This window comes from Dendropsophus ebraccatus, chromosome 8 (assembly GCF_027789765.1).
Source record: "Dendropsophus ebraccatus isolate aDenEbr1 chromosome 8, aDenEbr1.pat, whole genome shotgun sequence".
In the NCBI taxonomy this organism is placed as follows: Eukaryota; Metazoa; Chordata; class Amphibia; order Anura; family Hylidae; genus Dendropsophus; species Dendropsophus ebraccatus.
The window spans coordinates 122,673,646-122,687,480 of NC_091461.1; the positions used below are offsets into that span (position 1 = coordinate 122,673,646).

The 13,835-nt window shown below is 46.6% G+C and overlaps 1 protein-coding gene across 3 annotated transcripts; it reads left to right on the forward strand.

The window, feature by feature from the left end:
• Positions 1 to 214: 214 nt before the first annotated feature.
• Positions 215 to 13,484, forward strand: CIMAP2 (ciliary microtubule associated protein 2). 3 transcript variants are annotated; one of them, XM_069981645.1, is made up of 10 exons: positions 219 to 358; positions 1,275 to 1,362; positions 4,510 to 4,680; positions 4,883 to 5,005; positions 5,575 to 5,712; positions 9,913 to 10,056; positions 10,583 to 10,750; positions 11,057 to 11,185; positions 11,544 to 11,674; positions 12,883 to 13,481. In XM_069981645.1, the coding sequence occupies exons 1-10, from the start codon at positions 309 to 311 to the stop codon at positions 12,971 to 12,973; spliced, it is 1,233 nt and encodes a 410-aa protein (XP_069837746.1). In that variant the 5' UTR covers positions 219 to 308; the 3' UTR covers positions 12,974 to 13,481. The 3 variants fall into 3 exon arrangements, with proteins under 3 accessions (XP_069837748.1, XP_069837747.1, XP_069837746.1); XM_069981647.1 differs by lacking the exon at positions 9,913 to 10,056 and having other exon boundaries at positions 215 to 358; positions 12,883 to 13,484; XM_069981646.1 differs by lacking the exon at positions 4,883 to 5,005 and having other exon boundaries at positions 216 to 358; positions 12,883 to 13,483.
• The last annotated feature ends 351 nt before the right edge of the window (positions 13,485 to 13,835 follow it).

The following is a 13,835-nucleotide window of genomic DNA, read 5'->3' on the forward strand; positions in this document are numbered from 1 at the left end:
CTCTGAAACTTTATTATAGAAATACAAATTTTACATAATTGTCTCTTTTGGTCACCTGACATAGAATAAATCACTGACTATAAATCACTGGGGATGACAGATTACACCCTGTGTCAGTTCTCTCCCGCTGCTGTAGGTGAATCACAGGCTGGAGAACACTGACGTATAATATTATCAGCCGTGCTGCCCCTTTAAGACACTAGAACGCGTCACGCGGCCTCTGGCGCCCATTGGCTGCAGACGGCTGTCACGTGACCGGTAGTAAGTAATGACAGGCGTCCCCGTTGCTATAGCGACCAGGGCACAGAATGGCTGGGAAGAAGTTTACAGGCGCTCCCTTCGGCTGCCAGACTGCCAGGTAGGATGCCCCCCCGAGCCGGGAGACCGGAGACCGGGGTGCACTGCCGGCTGTGTGTGCTCCTCATCTACTGTCTCTTATATGTATATCTGCTCCCATACACTCATAGTAACAGCTTGTCCTGCTATATACACACACATACAGTATATATCTCTATACATATATCCAGGGGCGGTGGGGGATAAACATGTGCAAAAACTATTAAAGGGGGGATCCTGGAATCCACCTGATTGGTGGGGGTCCTACTGCTGGGACCCCGCCTCCCTACAGGATAAGCACCTGATTGGTGGGGGTCCTACTGCTGGGACCCCCCCCCCCCCTCACACACAGGATAAGCAGCTGATTGGTGGAGGTCCTACTGCTGGGATCGCCTTGGTGAGAGATCATTGAGAGGGCGCACATCATTGGGCTACGGGAAGCAGGATGGGGTCATGGCGCCTATTACACATCCAGCCAGATTTATTGATCCAGCGTCACAGCCTGCGGTGTGCAGGATCTACAGGATCAGCTACATCTGTGGGGAAATCTGTATCCTCCATGTCCAACTGTATCTCATCCTGTATCCTCCATGTCCAACCGTATCTCATCCTGTATCCTCCATGTCCAACTGTATCTCATCCTGTATCCTCCATGTCCAACCGTATCTCATCTTGTATCTAGGCCAGAGGTGCCCAACCTTAGCTCATCTTATATCCAAGCATGAGGGGCCCAACCGTATCTCATCTGGTTTGTCCAGGACAGTATGACGGACAGGCTCAGCTGCAGTTTGTGTAACACGGTCACGGTTTATGGTCAGCGACCTTTGTTGTTAGCTTGCAGCTAAGTTACCTAATCCTTCAATGGTCGCTGATCACTGATCCCTGAGCTCCATGGCATTGTTATTTTACATCTATATATCCTGTCCTTTATCTTGCAGGTTTGATGTGTCATCTCTTTATCCTGAATTGAAGAAGCCTGGGACATACACACAAGTGTCATACTGCAAGAGAGCGACCTCCGATCTGGTGAGTATACAGGACGGGGGGACACTATAGGTCCATACATCACAGGTGTCAATATATATATATACCCATACCCCTCCTAGATGTGACTGGATGAAATCTTCTCAGTGATACTTTGTTCTGTACAAAGCTGAATGTGCTGACACCAACATCCCAGATACATCATTACTGGAAATCCTATGTATTACCCAATGGTGGCCTGGAGGTGGCGTCACACACATTACAGAGGTAACCCCCTCCAGGCTGATCCAATTTTGCTGTAATGTCCATATATATATATGTAATGTGTGTGGCCTCTACGTGCCTGTATGACCTCCCTACAAGGCCCGGGCATGCTCCTGATGAAGTGTATGACCTCCCTACAAGGCCCGGGCATGCTCCTGATGAGGTGGCTGTATGACCTCCCTACAAGGCCCGGGCATGCTCCTGATGAGGTGTCTGTATGACCTCCCTACAAGGCCCGGGCATGCTCCTGATGAGGTGTCTGTATGACCTCCCTACAAGGCCCGGGCATGCTCCTGATGAGGTGTATGACCTCCCTACAAGGCCCGGGCATGCTCCTGATGAGGTGTCTGTATGACCTCCCTACAAGGCCCGGGCATGCTCCTGATGAAGTGTATGACCTCCCTACAAGGCCCGGGCATGCTCCTGATGAGGTGGCTGTATGACCTCCCTACAAGGCCCGGGCATGCTCCTGATGAGGTGTCTGTATGACCTCCCTACAAGGCCCGGGCATGCTCCTGATGAGGTGTCTGTATGACCTCCCTACAAGGCCCGGGCATGCTCCTGATGAGGTGTATGACCTCCCTACAAGGCCCGGGCATGCTCCTGATGAGGTGTCTGTATGACCTCCCTACAAGGCCCGGGCATGCTCCTGATGAGGTGTCTGTATGACCTCCCTACAAGGCCCGGGCATTCTCCTGATGAGGTGTATGACCTCCCTACAAGGCCCGGGCATGCTCCTGATGAGGTGGCTGTATGACCTCCCTACAAGGCCCGGGCATGCTCCTGATGAGGTGTATGACCTCCCTACAAGGCCCGGGCATGCTCCTGATGAGGTGTATGACCTCCCTGGGCCCGGGCATGCTCCTGATGAGGTGTATGACCTCCCTACAAAGCCCGGGCATGCTCCTGATGAGGTGTCTGTATGACCTCCCTACAAGGCCCGGGCATGCTCCTGATGAGGTGTCTGTATGACCTCCCTACAAGGCCCGGGCATGCTCCTGATGAGGTGTCTGTATGACCTCCCTACAAGGCCCGGGCATGCTCCTGATGAGGTGGCAGATGGTCTCCTGAGGGTTCTCCTCCCAGACCTGGACTAAAGCAGCCGCCAACTCCTGGACAGTCTGTGCTGTAACGTGACGTTGGTGGATGGAGGAGACATGATGTCCCTGATGTGCTCAATGGGAATCATGTCTGGGGAACGGGCGGCCAGTCCATAGCTTCACTGCCTCCATCTTGTAGGAACTGCTGACACTCTCCAGCCACATGAGGTCTAGCATTGTCCTGCATTAGGAGGAACCCCAACCGCACCAACATATGGTCTCACAAGGGCTCTGAGGGTCTCTGTACCTAATGGCAGTCAGGCTACCTCTGGCAGCACATGGAAGGCTGTGCCGCCCCCCAAAGAAATGCCCCCCCCCCCCCCACCATTACTGAAGGAAGTTGCAGGCAGCAGATCGCTCTCCATGGCATCTCCAGACTCTGTCACGTCTGTCACATGTGCTCAGTGTGAACCTGCTCTCATCTATGAGGAGCACAGGGGGCGCCAGTGGTGAATCTGCCAATCCTGGTGTTCTCTGGCAAAAGCCAAGTGTCCTGCACAGTGTTAGGCTGTGAGCACAACCTCTATCTGTGGATGTCGGACCCTCATACCGTCCTCATGGAGTTGGTGTCTAACCGTTTGTACAGACACATGCACATTAGTGGCTGCTGGAGGTCATATTGCCGGGCTCTGGCAGTGCTCCTCCTGCAAACCTTCTTGCCACAGCTGCCATTGATGTGCCATCCTGGATGAGCTGCACTACCTGAGCCACTTGTGTGTGTTGTAGACACCACCTCATGCTAACTCTATGGGTGAGAGCAGTGACCAAAACAACAGCCAAAAGGGATGAGAATAGAGGAATGGTCTGTGGTCCCCACCTGTAGAATCGCTCCTTTCTATTTGTGATAGAAGAACATCTTTGGGTGGCACCCCATGCTATCCCTGTTACATCTATAATATGGGGATACCCAGCCTCGGGCATTGGTTATTAGATGTTTGAGTATCGCTTGTGTTGCACAGCCTTGCACTTTGTATGTGACAGTCATCACCTTCATTATTTCTGTCTTGCTGTGAACATTGGCCATCACACCCACTAAGGGATAGTTTGCCCTATACATACAGGGTTGCTGCCCTGGATAACATCCTACCTGATGTGTCCTTGAATATGAGGTTTTTCAAAATTTTCCAGTCTTCCAGTACTTATCAGCTGTATGTCCTGCAGGAAGTGGTGTATTCTCTCCAGTCTGACACTGTGCTCTCTGCTGCCACCTCGGTCCATGTCAGGAACTGTACAGAGCAGGAGAGATTTCTATGGGGATTTGCTGCTGCTCTGGACGGTTCCTGACATGGACAGAGGTGTCTGCAGAGAGCACTGTGTCAGAGTGGAGAGAATACAACACTTCCTGCAGGACATACAGCAGCTGCTAAGTACTAGAAGACTGGAAAATGTGTTAATAGAAGTACATTACAAATCTCTGGCACTTTCTGGCACCAGTTGATTTGAAATAAAAATATTTTGGTGAACAATCCCTTCAAGTGTCTTTAGTTGGGACCCTTTACTGTTAGTTGTCTTTGTACCTGTCATAATACTTTTATCGTTATTACATCTCGGTGTGCCAGTCTGCCTTTATAGTATAGTACGGTCTGTTTTTTTTGGTTTTGGCGACTGTAGATCGGGGCCATTGAGTACATAATGAGATGACTGGTGATAGCAGAGAACACAATAACCTACACGCTCCATGTTCTGTATTCACTACTGAAGGTTTTCTATACGGCTCCCAGATCACAGCGGTACCAATGGCGCACCGGGGCAGATTATCGGGGCTGCGTCAGATTACCAGCTCCATGTAGTGTAATCGAGCAATAATACTGTCACTTTATACCAGGAAAGACGTTTGGGTCCTGGAACGTATGAGGCAGCACCTGGCGACTTCAGTCCATCCGTCCTGGAGAGAAATGCGTCAGCACCTGGATGGAAACGCGCAGAAGAGACACAACGGCTGACGGAAATGCCGCATCTTCTCTACAGAGAGGCCTGGGAGAGGAACCGCCTGCTGGTGAGATGAGTGTTACCTGTAGGGCAGGGGTAGGGAAGTGTAGCGTAGCCCTCCTGCTGTTGCAGAACTACAACTCCCATCATGCCTGGAGAGAGCTAACACTTTGGCTGTCCAGGCATGATGGAAGTTGTAGTTTTGCAGCAGCTGGAGAGTGTTGGCATTAACGCATGCTCTGACATCGTGGCTGTAACTGTTACCATAGAAACAAAACATGGGGCCCGGTCGCTATAATGCAAAGTCATTTGTGGAATTGATGGAGGAGAAGCCGTCGAGTGTCCGAGGAGTGTGCAACACCAGAGACGTGCGATTCAAGGACCAATCAAAGGTGACGCCTGCTAAGTGTTGTTGTGACATCACAGTGACATGCCAGAAGTTGTGACGTGTGAAAAGTTGTGACATCATAGCGATGTGTCAGGAGTTGTGACATCATAGCGATGTGTCAGGAGTTGTGACATCATAGCGATGTGTCAGGAGTTGTGACATCATAGTGATGTGTCAGGAGTTGTGACGTGTGAAAAGTTGTGACATCATAGTGATGTGTCAGGAGTTGTGACATCACAGTGACGTGTCAGAAGTTGTGACGTGTGAAAAGTTGTGACATCATAGTGATGTGTCAGGAGTTGTGACATCATAGCGATGTGTCAGGAGTTGTGACATCATAGCGATGTGTCAGGAGTTGTGACATCATAGCGATGTGTCAGGAGTTGTGACATCACAGTGACGTGTCAGAAGTTGTGACATCATAGAGATGTGTCAGGAGTTGTGACATCATAGCGATGTGTCAGGAGTTGTGACATCACAGTGACGTTTGAGAAGTTGTGACATCAGCTGTGTGGGGACATGGATGATCATTGTGCAGATTACCAATACGCCTCTCTCCCTGTCTTCGTGCAGTACAGTAACCCAGGACCTGGAACCTATGGAAAAGGAGGGAACCCTTATGCTTTACTAGAAGAGAGAGCATCAAAGTCTGCAAGCTGGAAAGGCGTCATGGATAGCGAGACGAGTAAATATCGCACCTCGGCCAGCATTGTGAGTGACTGTGATAGGAGAGATGGTAAACGGTTGTAGCAGCACAAGACCCCAAAAAAGTAAAGTAAATATTAAATGGAGACCGCCCTGTGGTGCAGTAACTGTGGCTTTATTCACACCCGCCTCCGACTTTCCGGCTAAGTCATAGCATAAACGTGGGTGACTGTGACTAAGGCCGCGGTTATTGCACCATAAGGTCACATTCCATAAGGAATCATCGTCTGTAATCCGCAAAAGAATTGTCCATAATGCATTCGTAATCTGTAATCAGCGAAAAAGGAGGAATGTGATAGTTAAAGGGAACTAATCAGCACCATCAGAGCTCTGCTGCGTATTACAGAACCAATCAGCACCATCAGAGCTCTGCTGCGTAGTACAGAACCAATCAGCACCATCAGAGCTCTGCTGCGTATTACAGAACCAATCAGCACCATCAGAGCTCTGCTGCGTATTACAGAACCAATCAGCACCATCAGAGCTCTGCTGCGTATTACAGAACCAATCAGCACCATCAGAGCTCTGCTGTGCAGTAGGGAACCAATCAGCACCATCAGAGCTCTGCTGTGTAGTACAGAACCAATCAGCACCATCAGAGCTCTGCTGTGCAGTAGGGAACCAATCAGCACCATCAGAGCTCTGCTGCGTATTACAGAACCAATCAGCACCATCAGAGCTCTGCTGTGCAGTAGGGAACCAATCAGCACCATCAGAGCTCTGCTGCGTATTACAGAACCAATCAGCACCATCAGAGCTCTGCTGTGTATTACAGAACCAATCAGCACCATCAGAGCTCTGCTGTGCAGTAGGGAACCAATCAGCACCATCAGAGCTCTGCTGTGCAGTACAGAACCAATCAGCACCATCAGAGCTCTGCTGTGCAGTAGGGAACCAATCAGCACCATCAGAGCTCTGCTGTGTAGTACAGAACCAATCAGCACCATCAGAGCTCTGCTGTGCAGTAGGGAACCAATCAGCACCATCAGAGCTCTGCTGTGTAGTACAGAACCAATCAGCACCATCAGAGCTCTGCTGCGTATTACAGAACCAATCAGCACCATCAGAGCTCTGCTGTGTAGTACAGAACCAATCAGCACCATCAGAGCTCTGCTGCGTATTACAGAACCAATCAGCACCATCAGAGCTCTGCTGTGTATTACAGAACCAACCAGCACCATCAGAGCTCTGCTGTGTAGTACAGAACCAATCAGCACCATCAGAGCTCTGCTGCGTATTACAGAACCAATCAGCACCATCAGAGCTCTGCTGTGTATTACAGAACCAATCAGCACCATCAGAGCTCTGCTGTGTATTACAGAACCAATCAGCACCATCAGAGCTCTGCTGCGTATTACAGAACCAATCAGCACCATCAGAGCTCTGCTGTGTATTACAGAACCAATCAGCACCATCAGAGCTCTGCTGTGCAGTAGGGAACCAATCAGCACCATCAGAGCTCTGCTGCGTATTACAGAACCAATCAGCACCATCAGAGCTCTGCTGTGCAGTAGGGAACCAATCAGCACCATCAGAGCTCTGCTGTGCAGTACAGAACCAATCAGCACCATCAGAGCTCTGCTGTGCAGTACAGAACCAATCAGTACCATCAGAGCTCTGCTGCGTATTACAGAACCAATCAGCACCATCAGAGCTCTGCTGTGTATTACAGAACCAATCAGCACCATCAGAGCTCTGCTGTGTAGTACAGAACTAATCAGCACCATCAGAGCTCTGCTGTGTAGTACAGAACCAATCAGCACCATCAGAGCTCTGCTGTGCAGTAGGGAACCAATCAGCACCATCAGAGCTCTGCTGCGTATTACAGAACCAATCAGCACCATCAGAGCTCTGCTGTGTATTTTTTTTTTTTTTTTTTTTTAAATATATTTTTATTAAAGTTTTTCACATAGTAGTTATACCACAATTTCACAAAGTATACAAGGTATACACAATTAACAGTGACCCCAACCCCCCCCTCCCCCCCCCCCTCTCGCAGTACCTCCCTCCATGCCGCCCGCAGATCAGTCAAAATCAACTTAGAACAGTGGTAACTAAACCATAGATCCGGCAAGTGTAGCGGAGGTAATGATAACTCCTCTGCCCTCCGGTATTGGTCTGGGGTGTGGGCCCGATTATTACAGTTTGAGTCTCCCCAAGGAACCCGCCAGGTCCGCTTTCAGATACCACTCTGTCAGTTTAAATGGGGAGATAGCATGAACAATTTCCTGGTCGCTACAAAAGGAACTTATAAACGATTTCCATTTGGAGATAAAGTGTGTAGTTTTCGTAGACTTATGCTGCTCAGCCTCCAGCTGGTCCATTGTCATATAGTACTTTACCTGGGCGACTACCTCTGAAACAGATGGGATGGTGGGTACAAGCCAGTTGGCCAACAGACACCTCTTGGCCACTAGAATAAATATATGCATGAGATGGGAGATCGGGTTGTCGCTTTCAGGGATGTGGAGTATGATGGTAGGGGCTCGTGTTGGTAATCTTTGGTGCAATTTGGACCACATCAGGTCACTTAAGGCCGACCAGTATGAGTCTAGGGCAGGGCAGGTCAGGAGACCATGTAAAAGGTCAGTGTTGGGCGTGTGGCACCGGGGACAGGCCGTGAGACGGTTGGGGTCTGTGGAGGTGCCCGGCAATGAGAAGCCATACAGGGCGTGATGCATTATTTTAAAATGCGTTTCCCTCCGCTCTGCTGTGTATTACAGAACCAATCAGCACCATCAGAGCTCTGCTGCGTATTACAGAACCAATCAGCACCATCAGAGCTCTGCTGCGTATTACAGAACCAATCAGCACCATCAGAGCTCTGCTGTGCAGTACAGAACCAATCAGCACCATCAGAGCTCTGCTGCGTATTACAGAACCAATCAGCACCATCAGAGCTCTGCTGTGCAGTACAGAACCAATCAGCACCATCAGAGCTCTGCTGTGCAGTACAGAACCAATCAGCACCATCAGAGCTCTGCTGTGCAGTACAGAACCAACCAGCACCATCAGAGCTCTGCTGTGTAGTACAGAACCAATCAGCACCATCAGAGCTCTGCTGCGTATTACAGAACCAATCAGCACCATCAGAGCTCTGCTGCGTATTACAGAACCAATCAGCACCATCAGAGCTCTGCTGTGCAGTACAGAACCAACCAGCACCATCAGAGCTCTGCTGTGTAGTACAGAACTAATCAGCACCATCAGAGCTCTGCTGTGCAGTACAGAACCAACCAGCACCATCAGAGCTCTGCTGTGTAGTACAGAACCAATCAGCACCATCAGAGCTCTGCTGTGTAGTACAGAACCAATCAGCACCATCAGAGCTCTGCTGTGTAGTACAGAACCAATCAGCACCATCAGAGCTCTGCTGTGTAGTACAGAACCAATCAGCACCATCAGAGCTCTGCTGTGCAGTACGGAACCAATCAGCACCATCAGAGCTCTGCTGTGCAGTAGGGAACCAATCAGCACCATCAGAGCTCTGCTGTGCAGTAGGGAACCAATCAGCACCATCAGAGCTCTGCTGTGCAGTAGGGAACCAATCAGCACCATCAGAGCTCTGCTGTGCAGTACAGAACCAATCAGCACCATCAGAGCCATGCTGTGCAATATGTATCACATGCTGCCAAAATAATAGACGTTTTTATTGGACGGCTGTAATTTAAAGGGAATCTGTCACAGGGATTATGTGGCCTTAAATGAGGGCAGTATAAACTAGTGACAGAAATGTTGAGCAGATCAGTGTATTACTTCCATCATTCTGTATAGCCGTTCTCCTAATATGCAGGAGAATAGGATTCTTGCTGATTGACAGCTGACTGCCTATACACAGTATGAATAGATAACTCCCAATCAGCAGCTGGTGGGCGGAGTTTTCTGCTTCTCATGAATATCTAGGACTACTGAGCTCATGCACATAATGGAGAGTACTACTTATTGTCCAAGTTATTCAGGAGGAGATCTCTGGATCAGAGCAGTGTAAGTGATCCATCATTCTGTCAGCTTCTCTGTCACTAGTTTATGCTGCCCTGAGATAGGACGCCATAATCCTGCAGACAGAGTCTCTCTAAATGATAGCTGTCTAATAAAAACTCCTGTTATTTGGACACTGTGTGAGCATAGCCTTTTGCTGTCTCCATCTATTGTTTGTGGTAGGAGAGAGAGTGTGTGTAATCTCCCAATGTGAACTGTATCTTACAGGGATCCGACCTTGGACCAGGAACTTACAACATTAAGGCCTCCACAGAGGAAATCTTACAGCATAGTGTGGGTAAAAGAGGAGCGTACGACCTGTTCACTGGGTTACGCTCAGAGCCCATCCCATATGGATACTTTGCTACACCTGTAAGTATGAAGCTAGAAGGGCGACACTGAATTTACTACACACATCAGCACCAGAAGTTCGACTAGTTCAGGGGTGTCAAACTCCGGCCCACCAGCTGTTGTAAAACTACAATTCCCATCATGCTTGGAGAGCTAAAGCTTTGGCTGTCCAGGCATATTGGGAATTGTAGTTTTGTAGTTGTAGTTCAATGATGCAAGTATCGGCAACGCTTTAAAGCGCATAACTGCCATGATGAATCCTTGTGGGGGTTGTAATGATGCTACTGTTTGTTGAAGAGGTTATCCAGGCTTTCTTCCAAAAACAGCGCCACCTCTGTCCTCAGGTTGTGTGTGGTATTACAATTCAGCTCTATTCACTTTAATGGAACTGATACTGCACACAACCTGAGGGCAGGGGTGGTGCTGTTTCTGATAGAAAACGGTTATATTTTTGTAATCTTTTTGAGCTTTAGTTGGAGAAATAGTAGAATTTCTTAAATATAAGAGAATAGCAAATGGGAAACCATACTTTTTATTATACACACAGAAGCATAACCCGTCAGAGCCCGGACAATATAAAATCAAAGCATTTACCGAAGAATTGGAAAACGAGCAGAAAAAGAAACTTGGAAAGTTCGGGAAAATTCCTCAGTATCCAAAAGTCCCCGGGGAGCGAGTATTGTGCAGCTCATTGGCCCACTGGCCCCGGCCCATTGTAAGTAATAGAGCGGGGACTAAGGATTCAGGCTTTGTATCTATTCTAAATGACCGATTCCACTTCCAGTCTCCAGCCCTTCTGCTGTCACGCTCATCCTTTTTGTTTGGCGCGGCGTCCCACCATACTTTGTGGTTACTGATGGGACATAACATTACTAACACATTTACTGAAGTGTAGCGCCACCTGGCTGAGTGTATGTGCATGTACGCTTCTAGAGGAGGTTTTGTCCTAGTGGGCAGGAACGGTGGACTCTGTCCGTACATTTCTACGCCGTATCTGCCATTACCTGTTCTTTTGTCGTAGAATTCCCCAGGACCCGGCTCCTATGAAACAAAACCGCTGTTTGCTTCTGTCCGGACGTCATCGGCCCCCTTCCTGACGTCCGCCAAGAGATTTGACAGAAAATCCTGCAGGATCCTTTTCGGAAGCTCTGTGAGTCTATCGTCCTCTATACACTTGGGGTGGGGGATGTGTTACTTTTCACGTGCTGCACAGGAAAAATCCAATGCATGTGCAAAAACTAGCAATAGGAGCGCGGGCCTAGGTAAATATCGCTCAATTTTTGCAAAAATTCGAAAAAAATATACAAAACCATCATTTTTGCCACAACAATGGCTGCCGGTAATGAGATGCCGCACGATCTATGGTTCTGTTTGGGGATTTCTCTAAGTGACAGCAGTGTCTTGGTACGTGTGTCCGAGCACTGAGCGATCTGTCAGTAGTAACACCTCATTTTTGCGGGTTGGCTACAGGTTTCACTGAATAATCTGAGGTGCTTTTCATCTTGCAGAATCCAGTTGGCGTTGGACGATATAATATAGAGAAACCACCACGTGGCAAAACAGCAACTTCCTTCCGGACATCATTTCTTTCTAAAACCGGGCGCTACTTATCAAACTTTGAAAGAGACAAAGTTTTACAGTAAGTATAACATGGATATATCAATCAGTATAACAGTATATAAGCTTATATATATCCATCAGTATAACAGTATATAACATGGATATAACCATCAGTATAACAGGATATAAGCTTATATATATCCATCAGTATAACAGTATATAACATGGATATAACCATCAGTATAACAGTATATAAGCTTATATATATCCATCAGTATAACAGTATATAACATGGATATAACCATCAGTATAACAGTATATAACATGGATATATCCATCAGTATAACAGTATATAACATGGATATATCCATCAGTATAACAGTATATAGCCTATAGTATATAACCATCAGTATAACATGTATATAGCCTATAGTATATAACCATCAGTATAACATGTATATAAGCTTATATATATATATATCAGTATAACACTAGATATCAGTAGATATATCCATTAGTATAACAGTATATAGCCTATAGTATATAACCATCAGTATAACATGTATATAAGCTTTTATATATATATATATATATATATATATATATCCGTCAGTATAACACTAGATATCAGTAGATATATCCATCAGTATAAAATTGATATTTTATAGTATAATACGTTATATATATCTATCTATAGATATATATATCTATCAGTATAACTATATATATATACGCTTATATATAGCTATCAGTATAACATGTGTATTTATACAATAGTATATAACATAGTATAACACTGATATACTGTATATCTATCAAATAGGTACTAGATTATTAAAAAAAAAAGATTGGCCACAATTGAGGGTTTTTGTTTTATAATATAGATTTGAGTTTAGTTATAATTTATTGTTTTTTGTTTGTTTTTTTTTTACTAGATTTTTTAAAAGCAGATTTCACGATTTCAGCAGGATCATGGTCCTCATAATATAAGGCCAAATAATTGTGTGTCTGTATTTTTTTAGCCAAAATCAGCCTTTATCCACTAGACAGAGTGTCACAGAGGTGGAGCTTGTCCTATCTGTAAAGCACGCCCCCTTCCTGCTAACGCCCAATCAGGACTGGTCAGGTTTAGGTACAGGGCTATGTGGCCATAGATTGTATCATCATGTGATCCCAGCAGCATAGTTCCCCACAATGACAGAGGTGTAATGTAGATGCATCATATCATTAGATTGGCCCCGGGGTCTGATCTCACTGATCATCACATTCTGAATTCTATTATTACAGGGAACGCATCCAAAAGTCACACACCGCCTCATCTGCCGGAAGGTTATTAGCGTCTGCGTACGACTCTCTGCCTCCGCCTGGTTCAGCATGAGGCTCTTTGTCACTAAAGACATTAGTAATGGTGGCGGCAGCTTTTTTTTAAAAAAAATCTGTTTTGTATGTAATTATGTCATATCAGTCATTATAATGGTATAATTATAAAATAATAATTTGCTGTGTAGATGGAGTACTCGGGTGAAAATATATTTCTTTAAAAGCACCTGGTGTCAGAAAGTTATATAGATTTGTAATTTACTTCTATTGAAAAATCTCCAGTCTTCCAGTACTTATCAGCTGCTGTATGTCCTGCAGGAAGGGGTGTATTCTCTCCAGTCTGACACATCGCTCTCTGCTGCCACCTCTGTCCATGTCAGGAACTGTCCAGAGCAGGAGAGGTTTTCTGTGGGGATTTGCTGCTGCTCTGGACAGTTCCGGACAATAGAAGTAAATTACAAATCTATATAACCACCAGCTGATTGGAAAGAAAAATATTTTTGCCAGAGTTCCCCTTTAATTCAATTAATATGTGATGTCAAGATGATTTATAAAAAAAAAGAAATTAAGTCGCACAATGTATCAAGGGGATAAATGTGTCCTTTTATTTTATGTTGATTGTGTAGGAAAAAAGGGCATGTGAAGCGCAGTCTGTCTGATCATCCGGTATCATTCAGACCGCATTCAGTGGCCATCCAGCTATTACACAACTATAATCCTGCCTAAATGGCATGATGGGAAGTGTAGTTCTGCAACAGCTGGAGGGCCACAAGGTTCCCCAGTGACGCTGTTATCGGAAGCCATGACACCAGTGCACAGAGCCTGCAAAGTGCATCACCAGGAACTAATCATAATCTGAGAACAATCTGTGTTACTATATGATTGCCCATGGCTGGTGAGACCTTATAGTTTGAGGGCGA

Coding starts and splice junctions, on each gene's coding strand:
- CIMAP2 (XM_069981645.1), top strand. CDS start 309: ATGGCTGGGAAGAAGTTTACAGGCGCTCCCTTCGGCTGCCAGACTGCC. Junction 5,713..9,912: donor ATCGCACCTCGGCCAGCATT/GTGAGTGACTGT, acceptor TGTATCTTACAG/GGATCCGACCTTGGACCAGG. Junction 10,057..10,582: donor ATGGATACTTTGCTACACCT/GTAAGTATGAAG, acceptor TTATACACACAG/AAGCATAACCCGTCAGAGCC.